The 15,822-nt window shown below is 50.8% G+C and overlaps 1 protein-coding gene across 4 annotated transcripts in view; it reads right to left on the reverse strand.

Moving 5' to 3' along the window:
* Positions 1-15,822, reverse strand: part of RFX7 (regulatory factor X7) — a 511,194-nt gene that overhangs the window by 68,513 nt on the left and 426,859 nt on the right. For all 4 annotated transcript variants that reach the window (XM_078684878.1, XM_078684877.1, XM_078684876.1 and 1 more), the window contains exon 7: positions 7,259-7,466. In XM_078684878.1, the coding sequence (XP_078541004.1) occupies positions 7,259-7,466 (208 nt within the window). The remainder of the gene's footprint in view (positions 1-7,258; positions 7,467-15,822) is intronic.

A 15,822-nucleotide genomic window follows, 5' to 3' on the forward strand; every position in this document is an offset into this window, starting at 1 on the left:
GCAATCGCTTGGGAAAAGACAGCCTGGACCTCCTCAGAACATGGAGGCAAGATCTGAGCCACAGAATCCCACATGGCTTGGGAGTAATGACCCAACAAGCAGGCGGTGTTAACCGACCGCAGCCCTAAGCTGGCCGAGGAGAACAACCTCTTGCCAAACTTGTCCAGCCGTTTAGAGTTCTTATCTGGCGGAGCTGTGGGAAAGGCACTCTGCGACGTCAAAGCCTGAATGACCAGGCTCTCCGGCGTAGGGTGAGTGGTCAGGAAGGCGGGATCACCAGTAGCCGGGCGACGGAGACATTTTTATCCACTGGCGCCCCTTGGCCGGCCGCAACCAAGTGCCCAAAAGGAGCTCGGTAACGGCCTCATTGAACGGGAGCAGCGGCTCCGACGATGCAGACGCCGTCTGGAGCACCTCCGTAAAGAGGTTGGTCTTGAGGGCTACCGTAGGGAGGTCGAGATTAAGAGCCTCCGCAGCACCACGGTGTAGGAAGCACCCTCCTCCATAGTAGGCGGGGAGAGCCAAACCCCGGGTCAGAAGAAACTAGTTTGCCCGCGACTTCCAGGTCATCCACCCATTCTTGCTCGGAGTCCCATTGCTGGGCAAGGGGGTCCACGGACCCGTCCCAGTCGTCGTCCACCTCTGGCGTGCAGGAGGGCGGTGGCGGGGCTGGTTGCGGTAGTAGAGCTGGAGCCGGAAAAGAGACGAACGGTGCCGAAAAACAGCCGGATCCCAATTTGGGTCCTAGGCCGGAACAAAACGGTCCGGGAAGCAGGACCAGGTGGGATAAACGGCACCCAGTGCGGAGCCTGGGGTGGATCCGAGGGCGGCGCTGGACCTAGTGTCGCCGGAGCCAGCGGCATAAGATCCTGTGGCGCTGGAGCTGGTGGCAGAGCCGCCGGGCCAGCAGGATCAGGACACGGGACCGCGGGGCCCGAAGGCGCACCGGCGGGAGCCCGGGCCTAAAAAGGCAGTCCATGGCAGCAAGAAACTCTTGCATCTGTTTGGGAGTCGCCGACGGACCCGGGTATAGCGGGTAGACCGCAGAACTCCCCGGCTCAAGAGGAGCCGCAGGGGCGGAGCCCCTGTCCCCCTTGTCCGCCTCGCGAACAGCGGACGTCGGAGAGCGAACACGTTTCTTCGGCTTCTTTTTATGGCGTCACTTACCGGAATCCGAAGGCGAAGACTTGGAGCCCTAGGAGCGACTGCTCCGGTCCCGCGAGCGATCCCGGGAACGGCCCCTAGACCCGGAGCGGCGGTGAGAGGAATGCCGGACCTCCAGCAATTTTCAGCCCCGCTCCTGCAAGGCCTTCGGGCTATGGAACAGTCTTGTCAGTCCCGAGAGTCGTGGTCGGTCTCCAGGCAGTAGAGGCACACATCGTGAGGGTCCGCCATCGACATGTTATGGTGGCACGACCCGCAAGACTTGAAGCCGGGCATCCCTACGTGCACAGGGAGAAAAAAGGGGAGACAAAAGTCTCAAAAAAGTAGTCAAAAAGTGACTAAGGCACGTGCTCAATCCGGATCTGCGCTTTCTGGAGCGGAAAAGGAAAGAACTGACGTCAGCGCGCATGGGTGGCGCCTAAGTACCCTCAGTGAAGTCATCTCGGCGCTGACGACACCAGTGACGGAAGTGGAGCCGCAGGACGCCACCTACCAACGCGCAGGGGTACTGCTGAGCAAAAACTTTCCGGATCCAGTCTGCCACCTGGGGATATTCTAAGGTAAGGAATCTATCACTAACGTGTCTCTTTCAGATTGTTTACATTTTTTATGATGTGCAAGAATGACTAACATCCTGCAGTGGTTTCTCACATTGCTGCTCATTGATAGAGATCACTCCTGAGGCGGAAGCCGGGAGATAGATACTGAATTGTTTTATTAATGCACTTTTGAACTGTTAAATCGGCAACTTTTAAAAATCGCCGTTTTTGTAACTTCTTACTCTAATTTCTTAGGGCACTAGAAAACGTTCCCCTGACTGCACTTACCTAAGGATTCATTCCCTTTTGGGACTCCTGCCGTCCTTTCTTGGCCGATTTACGGGCCCAGCAGGTTCTCACTCACCTCGTCCCCAGGCGCAGACAGCGGCCGCCATCTTGGGTGAGGGATAGGATAGCGCGCTAGTGCTAAGGCCGATTTGGGGCCAGAGAACGATAAAATGGATACCGCTTTCCATCCGCGCAGCGGGCGCGCCGATGGCACGCCAGAGGCGCGCCGGAGGCAAGCCCGTCTGGGCCCGTCCGGGCTCTGCCGGGCTCAGTGCGCGAACCTATGCCCGATCTCACTGATCGCTCCATTCTCTACTCCCGAAGTGAGCTTCTTGCCCTGAGACCCCGCAAGAATAAACATTGTCATCATATGCATAAATCTGAGCACATATTCACGTGCTGCGACCTGTGCAGCACAGACCCGTCGGGTTCAACGCATTACCACCCAAGCCATTACGGACCTACGTATGGCTTCATTGAATTGTAGGTCCCTCCCGAAACATTCGCTTGAGCTTAACTTTTTGCTTCAGGATCATGACCTGGATATTCTGTTTCTCACAGAAACGTGGCTATCTGCCAACTCTGAGGCCGACATTGTTAGCACCCTCCCTACAGGATACCTTATCCACTCACAGATCAGAACCTCGGGCAAAGGAGGTGGACTAGCTATTCTATATAAAAACCACTTAACTTGCAGGATGAAGGACGGCGGAATCGCGGATTCCGAAATTTGTCACTTCCATTTCCAGCTTTCCCCTACTACCTCCTTTACAGGCCTTTTAGTATACCGTCCCCCTGGGCACTCTGGTCTTTTTACCAGCTCTCTCCTAGATACGGTTACCGTTTTAGCCTCCTCCGCGCCTAACTTCATCATCTTAGGTGATCTGAATCTCCACTTCAACGAACCCTCTGACAAAGCAGCCTCTGACTTGCTACTTGATCTATCATCTTATGAGATTTATCTCAGGAATACAGGAGCCACACACAACAAAGGTCACCTTCTAGATCCGATACTCTCTAATATTGGGTCACTTCAAACCAGCCCCCCGTCTCCCCTCCCCTGGACAGACCATTTTCTCCTGACTTTCACTTTGCAGGTCGAGCGCAAAACTGTTCATACGCTCAGTACCTCCACTCACGATAGAATGTGGTCGAAACTTTCAGTGGAAAAGTGGACTGCCATCCTAGACTGTTCCCTCCCACCCCCCGCTTTGGACCCCGTTGTGGCCGATATTAATTTTAAAAACTGGCTCTCTAATTCACTGGACTTAGTCCTACCCAAAAAAATCCTGAGGGAAAAGCAGGCCAGAACTGGCTCCGCTCCCTGGTACACTCCTGAGCTCAGAACCTTTAGGCAAGGCTGTAAGAGGCTTGAGCGTATCTGGAGAAGAAACTGGGACACGGCCAACAAAGACACCTATCGCGACTCGATCAGAGCGTATAAAGTCGCCCTCAGAAATGCCAAAACAACATTTTATGATCACAGAATCAAAAATGCCTCTAATTCAACGAGAGAGACCTACATGATTATGAAAGAACTCCTGAAGATCCCTGATTCCCCGCTACCCCAAGATCCCTCAGGCGCTAAATGCAATGAACTAGCCACTTACTTTGATCAGAAAATAAAAAATATCATTTCCACCCTACCCCAAATGGAGAGCCCCTCACACTATGAGATCTCGCCCCCGGACACAACCCCTCAGTTGAACACCTTTAATTTAATCTCTGAGGAGGATTTCCTCAAAATCTTATCCAGCATCAAAAGTGGTTCTCCCAGTGACCCTGTCATGATGCGTTTCTTAAAACAGATAGCTGCCTCCATTTCCACCCCGGCAACTGAGCTCATCAATCTTTCTCTTTCTCAGTGCACTGGGCCTCCCAGTTGGAAAGGGGCCATTGTCAAGGCCCTTCTTAAAAAACCTCATCTCGACCCTCTAGAGCTTGCCAACTTCAGACCGATCTCCCTTCTCCCAGGGATCAGTAAGATCACAGAAAAAGTGGTGAATCACCAACTCTCCCACTTTTTGGAGTCCAATGATCGGTTGCGCATTTTCCCAAACCGGATTCCGCCCAGGCCAAGGCACCGACACCGCTCTCCTCTCTGTCATCGAGGAGGCTAGGCGCATTCTGGATTCAGGAGGATCAGTGGCAGTGATCCTCCTGGACCTGAGTGCAGCCTTCGATACGGTGAACCACAGTATCTTGATCCACCGCCTGGACGAAGTCGGAATACCAGGGTCTGCTCTGACCTGGCTATCGTCCTTTCTTTCGAATCGCACCTTCCAAGTCTGGGAAGGCAATTCACAATCTGCCTTAATCCCCCTCCAGTTTGGTGTGCCGCAGGGCTCATATTTGAGCCCCACATTGTTTAAAGTGTATATGGCCCCCCTGGAGGAGGTGGTCGCCCCTTTCGGGATCAAAATAATAAGCTATGCCGATGATACCCAACTGGTCGTCTCACTGTCACAGCTTAGCCAATGCCCTGACAATTTCCATCAATGCTTGACTAAGATCCATGCCTGGATGTGTGACTCCTCACTCAAGCTTAACGGAGAAAAAACAGAAATCATGATGTTAGGCCACAAGTCGGCCTTTCTGCCCTCTTCCATCTGGCCGGCCTGTCTAGGGGACCCACCCACTCCGAAAAAGGAAAATCAAAAGCCTGGGGATTTGGCTTGAGCAGGACCTTTCGCTTAAGACTCATGCGAAAAAGACAGCAAGTACCTGCTTCGGCCTACTCCGTTCCGCCCGCAAAATCCTTCCCCTCCTCCCGCAGCATTCTAGGAGGCTTTTGATACAAGGTCTAGTTCTTTCTAGACTAGACTTCAGCAACGCAATCTTCTTGGGAGCCTCGGAAGCTACAATCAACAAGCTTCAACAAACCCAAAATGCCGCTGCCAGGCTTTTAATGGGTATCCCCCTCAGGTCATCAGCTAAACCTGCTCTCAAAGCACTCCATTGGCTCCCCGTACGAGAGAGGATTATTTTTAAATCCCTGTGCATTGCCCACAAAATCCTCCAAGGTAAAGGACCCCCGATTATGAGAAACCTGGTCACCCCCTATAAACCCAATAGACCCCTGCGTTCTGACAATGGGTTCCTGGCCACAGTGCCTAGAATCAAGAAAGCTCGCACCGGAGGCCGCCGCTTCTCGGTCAACGCGGCTTCACATTGGAATTCTCTCCCATTGCAACTTCGCGCGGAACCCGGTCGCCTCCGCTTTCGGAAATCTCTGAAAACTCTCCTCTTTCCCAAATGATTCTCCTCTTTCCCAAATGATTCCCCCCCTTCCCTTTCATGCCCCCCCCCTCTGAGTCTCACTCTATCTTAGCGCTGGGATGCCTTCTGGTAACCACGCGCTCTACAAAAATGCCATACAATACAATACAATACAATAACCGGCATGGCTCCTTACTAGATATGAAAGCTCAATGATGTTGTGAGAAACTGAAAAGTAGCGAATCAAGACGGATAATAGTAAGTCTTCAAAGCAATATTGATTTTATTTCTTTAAATCTCAAGGCACAAGAAGCTGAGACAGCAAGATTGAAACAGGCAAAATAGATGGTATCATGCAGGAAGCCAAGAGAGAAATAGGAGTTTAGCCTGGGCAGCTGGGTAATCAGTGGGGCTTCTGAAAATGTATTAAGATGCAGATGATATCTATTGTTTAATCAAAGCACGAGGCATCAATCTACAACTGAATACTATGGGTGTGTATTAGGAGTTGACTAGGACTTGAGCACAATTGACAATTACACTGAGAGAACTGAGTAATATAGGAAAATGCTTCCAATGCATCCCAAATGCCTGCAACACAAACTGCTACAACAATCAAACATTTGATAAACTCGCAAGTGCACTGTCCCTCAACCCAGGGGTTAGGTAATACTGTGACAATTTCATAGAGTATATGTTCTAGTGGTACCCAGGGTGGTCTTCCCTACTAATGTACATAACACTATATAAAGATCAATAAGCCAAAAGATCAGATTAAACTCAGTAACTTGGGAATCTTGCCCAGAATGGGCTGGGCACACTGCTGAATCCTCTGCAATAGAAAGTATCACCTTTTCATTAGCAACAAACTACAAGAGAAAAGATCACAGTCGGCATAACTAATTCTCAGCCTGTGCTGGTAGGTAGATGTACTTTCTGTCTGATGCATCTGAGGAAGGATGCAATGCAGAGATGGGCTCTTTTAAAAAAGTGTTATAGGACTCAGCGGTATGATAGTCTAATAAAGTAATGCATGCAATTATCCATTTACGTCATGTGAAGTGAGCACCAGACCTAGATCACTGCTGGTCAACTTCCTCAAATTCTCTTTGTGGCACAAAGCAGAACAAACCTGTTAACATTGGCGATCATGTTTGGCCTTGGAAAGCGCACTGGACAATTTGGCTGTTAAAAAGTTTGTGGAGCTTCAATCCTTCTTCAGAAAGCAGCTAATCTGAAAACAGCCTGAGATGTGACGTCTGTGTCTGTAGGACTGTTTCTGAAGCAAATGAATAGCAACACCCTCCAACACAGAACCAAAGAGAACTTGAATTCATGTTCGGACATTAAGGATGCAAAACGACTGAGTCAGCAATTCCTGAGCTGTTGCAAATCAAATCATTCAAGAAAGCATGTACTCATGATTGCCACTAGTGAGTGATTCTTCTGGACACATATAGGGAATAATAAGGCTCCGTTAGAGCAGGGAAGTAGGGTTAATGCCGCGTGTAATCTAAAAGGGGCGCAAATTGTCTTTTTTATTAAACTATTTGGAAAGTTCTAAAACACATGTAATTTAAGCTGCAGATACTACCAGGAGAGTGAATGCCAGTTGCCAGTGGGATCAACCATCCTCGAGATTTCTACAGTTAGGTCTGATATTTCATGCCCACAGAAGAGACGTTGTACAAGTAAAGGATTAGCCAAAAACAAGCAACCAGAAAACCGAATTTAGAAGCGCAAGGATGACTAAAAAATATATAAAAGGTATACAATATGAAATTTAAAGAGCCTTGGGACACCTGCCTTGACACTGAAGTGCGTTTCTTGTCAAGAGTATGTGCACATGATCAGGGTAAAATAACACGGCTTACTTAATAAACATTACACATAGGGGCAGGGCTCATCAAATAGTTTCTTTCAAAGTAACACTAACTTTTTTGTTTTAAACACAAACAACTCTTAAATTGGAGAAAGAAACATGAATAACATATAGGAAATGGCATATACACCAGCCGTAGCTTAGCTGACTAATAACGAAGGATTACCTCCTGAAACCCCAGACATCACCGTAAGTGCTGCCATCGATTTTGTACCAATGTAATGGCTTTTCACAAGGTATCGGCCTAATTCCAAAACAGAATCAAACTGCTGGCTTAAAACTTTCTGGGCCCACTCGCACACAAGTCGGCAGGCAGCAGAAACAACTTCCTCGTCGGCACTCTGAAGATGTGCTGAAGGCTCCATGCCATCCAACTGAAAGAGAAGAAAATACCAGCTCAGATGACAATAGAAGCAACGCACGAGTACCCAAAAACATATATATATATTTTTTTTGAGTGATGACTTTGTTTAATAGTTTAGACACCAATCAGTAGGATCTAAATCTAACAATTGCAGTGCAAATAATTCCCAAAGATACAATCCTGTGTTCTGGCATGGTGGGGGCTACAACCAATTAAATTTTAGCCACCGACACTTATCCAAATACAATTTGCAGGAGAAGGCGAATGGGTCTGTTGAAATTAGAACTTCTACTATAAACGCTTTAGCCCTCTATTGCTTCCCAGCATAAAGTTCATAGCCCTGACTTTAGAATGTATATTTCAATCAATATCTTAAAACATACGTTTCTTCTTCTGACACGTTAGATGTCAATAACCAATTCAAACGGGTTACCACTTCGGTAAATCCATGCAGGCAATGCAGATACTGGGATAGTTGCAAACAGACAGCCACCGGGCCTTCCAACTAACTCTAACATCTCTGTGGTAAGAAAAGCACTTGTTACAGCCGGTTACATCATGGTCCTCGAAAGGATTCAAATTGTCCCACCACAGCTAAAGACTTTTTAAGCAATTAACTTGAACCATGGAGTGATCTGGACTTCAACATGTTTTGCTTTTTCAAATAGCTCCTGGAGCTCTTCCTTTGTCACATAGCAGTGGCTCTTTATTTCGTTAGGATCAGGATCTAGTGTTAACATTTTTTGAACAAACAGTATATAATCTATTTCATGTTCACCCCAAAATGCGCCTTATAGTGAATTCTCATCAGGTAGTGAAGTTCTTCAATCATTCAATCAATCAAAACATTTATAGAGCGCGCTACTCACCCGTGAGGGTCTCAAGGCGCTGAAAGGAGGGGAGGCGGGGGGTGGGGGGGGAGAGGGTGCTACTACTGCTCGAAAAGCCAGGTCTTGAGGTGTTTCCTGAAGGTCCTGTGGTGAGGTGGTCCTGGGTCGTTCGTAGGTGTGCGGGGAGGGAGTTCCATGATTTGGCCACCAGGTAGGAGAACGATCTTCCTCCGGTGGTGGTTCTGCGAATCCGTGGGACGGTGGCGAGGGCGAGGCTGGCGGAGCGGAGCTGGCGGGTGGGGGTGTAGAACGAGAGGCGGCTGTTGAGGTATTCGGGGCCCATGTCGTGGAGTGCTTTGTGTGCGTGGGTGAGGAGCCTGAATGTGATCCTCTTGTTGACGGGGAGCCAGTGCAGGTTTCTCAGGTGGGTGGATATGTGGCTGTGGCGAGGGATGTCGAGGATGAGTCATGCGGAGGCGTTCTGTATGCGTTGTAGTCGTTTCTGAAGTTTGGCGGTGGTTCCGGCGTATAAGGCATTTCCGTAGTCCAGTCGGCTTGTGACGAGGGCCTGGGTGACCGTCTTTCTGGTTTCGGTGGGGATCCACCGGAAGATCTTTCGGGAACTTGCGTAGGGTGTTGAAGCACGATGACGAGATGGCGTTGACTTGCTTGGTCATCGTGAGGGAGGAGTCCAGGATGAATCCCAGGTTACGTGCGTGGTCCGAGGGTGTCGGCGCGGAGCCCAGTGCTGAGGGCCACCAGGAGTCGTCCCAGGCGGAAGGGGATTGTCCGAGGATGAGGACCTCCGTCTTGTCTGAGTTCAGCTTCAGGCGGCTGAGCTTCATCCATTCTGCGACGTCTTTCATTCCTTCCTGTAGGTTGGTTTTGGCGGTGGCTGGGTCTTTGGTGAGGGAGAGTATCAGCTGGGTGTCGTCGGCGTAGGAGATGATGTTGATGTTGTGTTTGCGTGCGATGGCGGCGAGGGGGCTCATGTAGATATTGAAGAGGGTTGGGCTGAGCGAGGATCCTTGGGGTACGCCACAGATGATCTCGGTGGCTTCTGAGCGGAAGTGAGGGAGGCGGACTCTCTTGGTTCTGTTGGAGAGGAATGAGGTGATCCAGTCCAGGGCCTTTCCTTGGATCCCAGTGGTGAAGAGGCAGGTTATTAGGGTGCGATGGCATACGGTATCGAAGGCTGCCGAGAGGTCCAGGAGGATGAGGGCGGCTGTTTCTCTGTTGTCCATCAGGGTCCTGATATCGTCGGTGACTGCGATGAGGGCAGTTTCGGTTCTGTGGTTGGCTCGAAATCCGGACTGGGATGGGTCGAGCGAGTTGTTTGCCTCAAGGAAAGCAGTCAGCTGTTTATTGACGGTTTTCTCGATGACTTTGGCCGGGAAGGGAAGAAGAGAGATGGGGCGGAAGTTCTTGAGGTCTTTGGGGTCCGCTGTGGGTTTCTTCAGAAGGGCGTTGATTTCTGCGTGCTTCCAGCTCTCGGGGAAGGTGGCTGACACGAACTAGATATTTATGACGTTCCGGAGATGGGGTGCGATGATGGTGTCTGCTTTGTTGAAGATGTGATGGGGCCGTGGTCCGAGGGGGAGCCGGAGTGGATGGAGTTCCTGACGTTGGTGGTGTCTTCAGAGCTGATGGGGGTCCAGGCACTGAGGGTGGTGGTGGGGGTCGCTGGTTCGGTGATTGGAGGCGGAGTCTGGGGTCCGAAGCGGTCGTGTATATCTGCGATCTTTCGGTGGAAGAACGTGGCGAGGGAGTTGCAGAGTTCTTGTGACGGTATGATGTCGTTGTTGATGGCGCTGGGGTTGGAGAGCTCTTTGACGATGTTGAAGAGTTCCTTGCTGTTGTGGGTGTTGTTGTCTAGTCGCTCTTTCAATGATGTCCTTTCGGTGGTGCGGATCAGCTGGTGGTGTTTGCGGGTGGCGATCTTGAGGGCTGTCATGTTTTCTGTAGTTCGTTCGTGGCGCCAGGTTTTTTCTAAGGTTCGGCAGGATTTCTTTGATTCTTTGAGAGCGTCTGTGTACCATGACGTTTTCCTGTTGTTGGTCACGCCTGGGGGGTTCTTTAGTGGTGCGAGGTTGTCGGCGCAGTTGGTAATCCACTGTGTGAGGTTGTGGGCTGCGTTGTTGGTGTCAGCGGTGTTGGCTGGTGGGTTCTGGCTCAGCAATGAGAGGAGCTGGTCTGTGGTGATTTTGCTCCAGCATCTGCGGGGAATTTGTTGCGTGCGATGGTGGGAAGTGTTCTTTTTGAAGGTGAAGTGGATGCATCTGTGGTCGGTCCAGTGTAGTCCGGAGGAGTGGCTGAAGGAGACGTGGTTGCTGGCGGAGAAGATGGGGTCGAGTGTGTGGCCAGCGATGTGGGTGGGGGTGTTCACCAGTTGCTTGAGTCCGAGGTTGTCGAGCAGGGTGGTGGTGTTGTTGTCGCTGTTTTTTTCCAGGTGGAAGTTCAGGTCCCCGAGGAGGATGTATTCTGGTGAGGCTAGGGCGTGCGGGCTGATGAAGTCGGCGATGGTTACGTTGAAATGTGTGCGGGGGCCCGGGGGTCTGTAGATGAGCGTTCCTCTAAGGGTGGTCTTGGGGTCGGTGCGAATCTGGAAGTGTAGGTGTTCGGCGGCGGAGAGTGTGTCTTCGGTGATGGTCGTGATGTTAATGGTGTTCCTGTAGACAATGGCGATTCCTCCTCCAGTTTGGTTGACGCGGTCCTTCCGAGTGATCTTGTAGCCATCCGGGACGGCTATGGCGATGTCTGGGGCAGAGGAAGCGTTCATCCAGGTTTCCGTGAGGAAGGAGACGTCTGGCGCTGTTGTGTACAGGAGGTCCCACAGTTCGACGGCGTGCTTGTGGACGGAGCGTGTGTTGAGGAGGATGCACTTGAGGTGGTTGTTGTTGTTGCGAGGTCCGGTGGGTGGTCTGCAGGTTTGGAGGCATGTGTATTTGCAGGCTTGACAGGCGAAGGGTCCATGGGTTCGCTTCGGGGTGGCTCGGTAGCAGGCGGTTGTTCGTCCGGTGTGGAGTGCGTTGAGGGCGGCGGAGTCGTATCTCAGTCGGGTGCTTTGGGTGCGGCGGGGGCCAGGGGTTCTGGCGCTGGGCGCGGTCCGGACGTGGACGGGCGCGCGTCCGCTTCGCTTCCGCGTGGCTTCCTCCATAAGAGGCTAAGTGGGAGGGAGGAGCAGCCGGGAGGCGGGAGCGGGGCGGCCAATGGGCGAGGGAAGGGTTACAGAAGGCAAAAGCGGGCGGGGCCGCAGGGGAGCAACGGCGGGAAGCGTGGGGAGGGGCGGTCAAGGGGCGCAAGGGGATGCCAAGGCAATCAGGGTAAAAGAACAACAGAGATCAGCACAATGAACCAAACAAAAATAATGCCACAAACAATTTACAAGAATACCAGTCCCAGAGGCACACCAGCGGTGGGCTCCAGGCAGCAGGAGGGAGTCACGGACGTACAGAGGGAGCCGTGCGGCGTGTGGGGTGACCAGAGGTCAGGTCACAACCACTGCCGCGCGGCTTCCTTCATAAGAGGACAAGTGGGAGGGAGGAGCAGCTGGGAGGCGGGAGCGGGGCGTCCAATGGGTGAGAGAAGGGTTATAGAAGGCAAAAGCGGGCGGGGCCGCAGGGGAGCAGCGGCGGGAAGCGTGGGGCGGGTGGGGGGTCAAGGGGCGCAAGGAGATGCCAAGAGAATCCGGGGAAGAACAACAGAGAACAGCACAATAAACCAAACAAAAATAATGCCACAAACAATTTACAAGAATACCAGTCCCAGAGGCACACCAGCTGTGGGCTCCAGGCAGCAGGAGGGAGTCTCGGACGCACAGGGGGAGCCGTGCGGCGTGACCAGAGGTCAGGTCACAACCACTGCCGTGCGGCTTCCTCCATAAGTGGACAAGTGGGAGGGAGGTGTCACCTGTTCCATAGGTATTCCCAATTCTGCTTTCAAACGCCGCTGTTCTGCACGTCTGACGCCTATGGTTTTCCTGTTTAACACTGAAAATAAACTATTGCTGCAACAAAGGCTGTTTCACCAATACCTGTTGCAGTCACCCACTACATAATCCAGAAGAGTTGGAAGAGCTCAGTGCCAAAAAACAATTCTTCATTTAAAAAATGTGCATTGCAGAAAACTACTCAGAGGGCCTGTGACCGTCCACATGATCATTCAGGTGTACTACATGGACCTGGGAAGAGTTGCTTGCAAGTGCACACTATTTACCATCAAAATTTGGGCCGCTGTTTAGTGGTTTTGGTGCGCAAGCAGGATATGATCCCTTAAGCCTGGGATCACCTAGGCGAATAGTAAACCACAAATCAATTTCAATCTGGGTCTCCTGGTGCACAGCGAGTTATACACAATGGCACGTTCATCCATTAATCATCCATTTCTAACAACAAGTTAATCACAAAGAAATAGGCATGTTAATAAATCATGTAATCTTTACTTTTTTTATTCATTTATCATCGGGGGGATTTCTTTATATCCCAAAAGTTGCACTTTTCCCCCAGTACATGTCTGGGTTGACCCGTCATCAGGGGGCTTAGGTTAGTTAAAGTGAAATCAGTTCTATGGATGAGGACGATTGCTGCTGGGCAGTGCACTTATAGGCACATAAGTCTGGAAATCCAGAATTTCATGAAACTATTTAGGTTATGTTTCTCGTGCTGTGTAGGTTTTCCAAAACATTCTATATCATCTGCTGCAAATTATGAAATGTATAATCTGTTTAAAAACTTCCACTTTTTTCTGGACCCAATGTCATTATTTGTACACATTTCCAAGCAGTAATCCGTAACACTTGATTTACAGACTACAAAAAAGTATAAACTTGCTATTGAATATGCTACTTACCAGTATGCATCTGTTCTTGGCATGTAGGGCTGCTAACATTCATATCTTAGCATTAGATCGCCGCCTAGTGTTGGGCTCGGATGATTGCACATTGTTGTCCTGGAAGAGTCTTCGAAGTATCCTGAGATAGGTGGCTCCTCCCCTGGACTACAGTGCGCATGGGCATCGGCTCCATCCCCAGATTGTTTTTCGCCATTGTGGCAGAAGATGGAGTGAAAAGTGTAAAGGATGTCCATGCTAATGAATAAATACAATAGTATATCTGCAGCTGCGACAGGCACCGGGGAGGAGGGCGGGCGATATGAATGTTAGCAGCCCTACATGCCAAGAACAGATGCGTACTGGTAAGTAGCATATTCAGTTCGAGGCATGTGGGCTGCTAAATTCATATCTTAGCATAGAATACATAGCAGTCCCTCCATCAGCGGCGGTTGCCCGTGCCAGCTGCAGAAACCTGAAAAAGTGTCTTCAGAACAGCCTGTCCTACAGCAGCTTGCTGCTTGGAATGCACATCAACACAGTAGTGTTTAGTAAAGGTGTGTGGTGTAACCCACGTGGCTGCTCTGCAAATATCCTCTAAAGGAATGTTCCCTAGGAAAGCCATGGATGCCCCCAGTTTGCGTGTGGAGTGCGCTCTGGGGGGTATTGTTAAAGTGCGCTTGGCTTTTTGATAACATATCTGGATGCATTTAACAATCCATCTGGCTATCCCTGCTTTGGAAATCGGGTTGCCTTTGTGTTGTGGTGCGAAGGCAACAAAGAGTTGTTTTGTTTTTCTAAAGGGTTGTGTTCTGTCTATGTAGTACATCAACGCCCTCCGTACATCTAAGGTATGGAGCATTCTTTCCGCCACCGTTTGCGGGTTTTGAAAGAATGCTGGTAAGTCAATAGTTTGGTTTAGATGAAACTGTGACACCACCTTCGGAAGGAATTTGGGGTTAGTGCGTAGCACTACCCTATTTGGATGGATTTGAATGAATGGCTCTTGGATTGTGAGCGCCTGCAGCTCACTGACACGCCTCAGAGACGTAATAGCTACAAGGAAAGCTACTTTCCACATAAGGAACTGGAGTTCACACGAGTGCAGTGGCTCAAATGGCGGTCCCATCAGTCTGGTGAGAACGACATTGAGGTTCCACACCGGAGCTGGCGGTGTTCTTGGGGGAATGACCCGTTTCAGACCTTCAAGGAAGGCTTTAATGGCAGGCACTCTGAAGACAGAGAGGTGCTGCCTGTTCTGGAGATAAGCCGCTATGGCGGATAGATGTATCCGAATGGAAGTGTACGCTAGATTGCACTTGTAAAGATGCAGCAGATAGCAGATGATGTTGGGGATAGATGCATCTAGCGGGTTGATGTCATTGGCTGTACAGTAAATGACGAAACGCTTCCACTTTGCAGCATAGCATGCTCTAGTAGTTGGTTTCCTCGCCTCCTTGATGATGTGCATGCACTCCGGAGGTAGGTTAAGGTATCCAAACTCTAGGACTTCAGGAGCCAGATCGCCAGGTTGAGCTGTTGTGGATCTGGATGCTGAATGTCTCCATGGTTCTGCGTCAAAAGACTGGGTGTGAGGCGCAGTCTTTGATGCGGCACCACTGAGAGTTCGAGGAACGTGGTGTACCAAGCCTGGCGCGCCCACGTTGGAGCAACCAGGACGAGAGTCATCTCGTGCTGCCTTAGCTTTCTTGCGACCAGCGGTATTAGAGGGGCTGGCGGAAAAGCGTACGCAAATTTGCCTGACCAGTTCATCCATATCGCATTCCCCTGCGACTGTGGGTGAAGGAACCTGGCGGCAAAGAGTTGGCATTTTGCGTTCTCCTTTGTGGCAAACAGGTCTATCTCCGGATGACCCCACTGCTGGAAGTACGGGTGGAGAACAGATGGGTGTATCTCCCACTCGTGCATTTGATGGCTGTATCTGCTGAGCAGATCCGCCATCTGATTGTCCTTTCCTGGGAGGTGTTCTGCCATGAGGAAAATGTTCCTCTGAATGGCCCACTTCCACATGCTCTGAGCCAGATGAGACAGCTGTGGCGAGTGGGTGCCTCCCTGCTTTTGAATGTAGTACATCGCGGTCATGTTGTCCGTCCGGACTAGCACGACTTTGTTGCACAGATGTACAATGAAGGACTTGAGCGCCATGAAGATTGCCATCAGTTCCAGATAGTTGATGTGCATCTTTTGTTGCTGCGTCGTCCATAGTCCCTGCACTGTGTAAGTGAGCACATGAGCTCCCCATCCCTGGAGAGATGCGTCCGTTGTCAGGACAATCTGCGGCACGGGCTCTTGGAACAGTCGGCCCTTGCAAAGGTTGTGTGGAGTCCACCAATGCAGAGAGTCGTATGCCCGACTGGTAACCAACACTAGGTCTGTCAATTGCCCACGAGCCTGTGTCCACTGATTCGCTAAGCACTCCTGGAGCGGGCGCATATGTAGCCGTGCGTGAGGGACTATGAAGATGCAGGAGGCCATCATGCCTATCAACTGCATGAACACTCTCGCTGGAAGCGAGTGTTGTGGCCTGAACTTTTGGATCAGAGCCTGCATGCTGTCTATCCTGACTTGGTTTGGCTGAGCCATGGCCGTCAGGGTGTTGATCGTTGCACCTAGGAACTGCCGGACATGCGCCGGCTGAAGATGCGATTTTGGGTAGTTCAGGGAGAAACCCAGATCGTGAAGAAGGTG

This window comes from Lissotriton helveticus, chromosome 3_2 (genome assembly GCF_964261635.1).
Source record: "Lissotriton helveticus chromosome 3_2, aLisHel1.1, whole genome shotgun sequence".
NCBI lineage: Eukaryota > Metazoa > Chordata > Amphibia > Caudata > Salamandridae > Lissotriton > Lissotriton helveticus.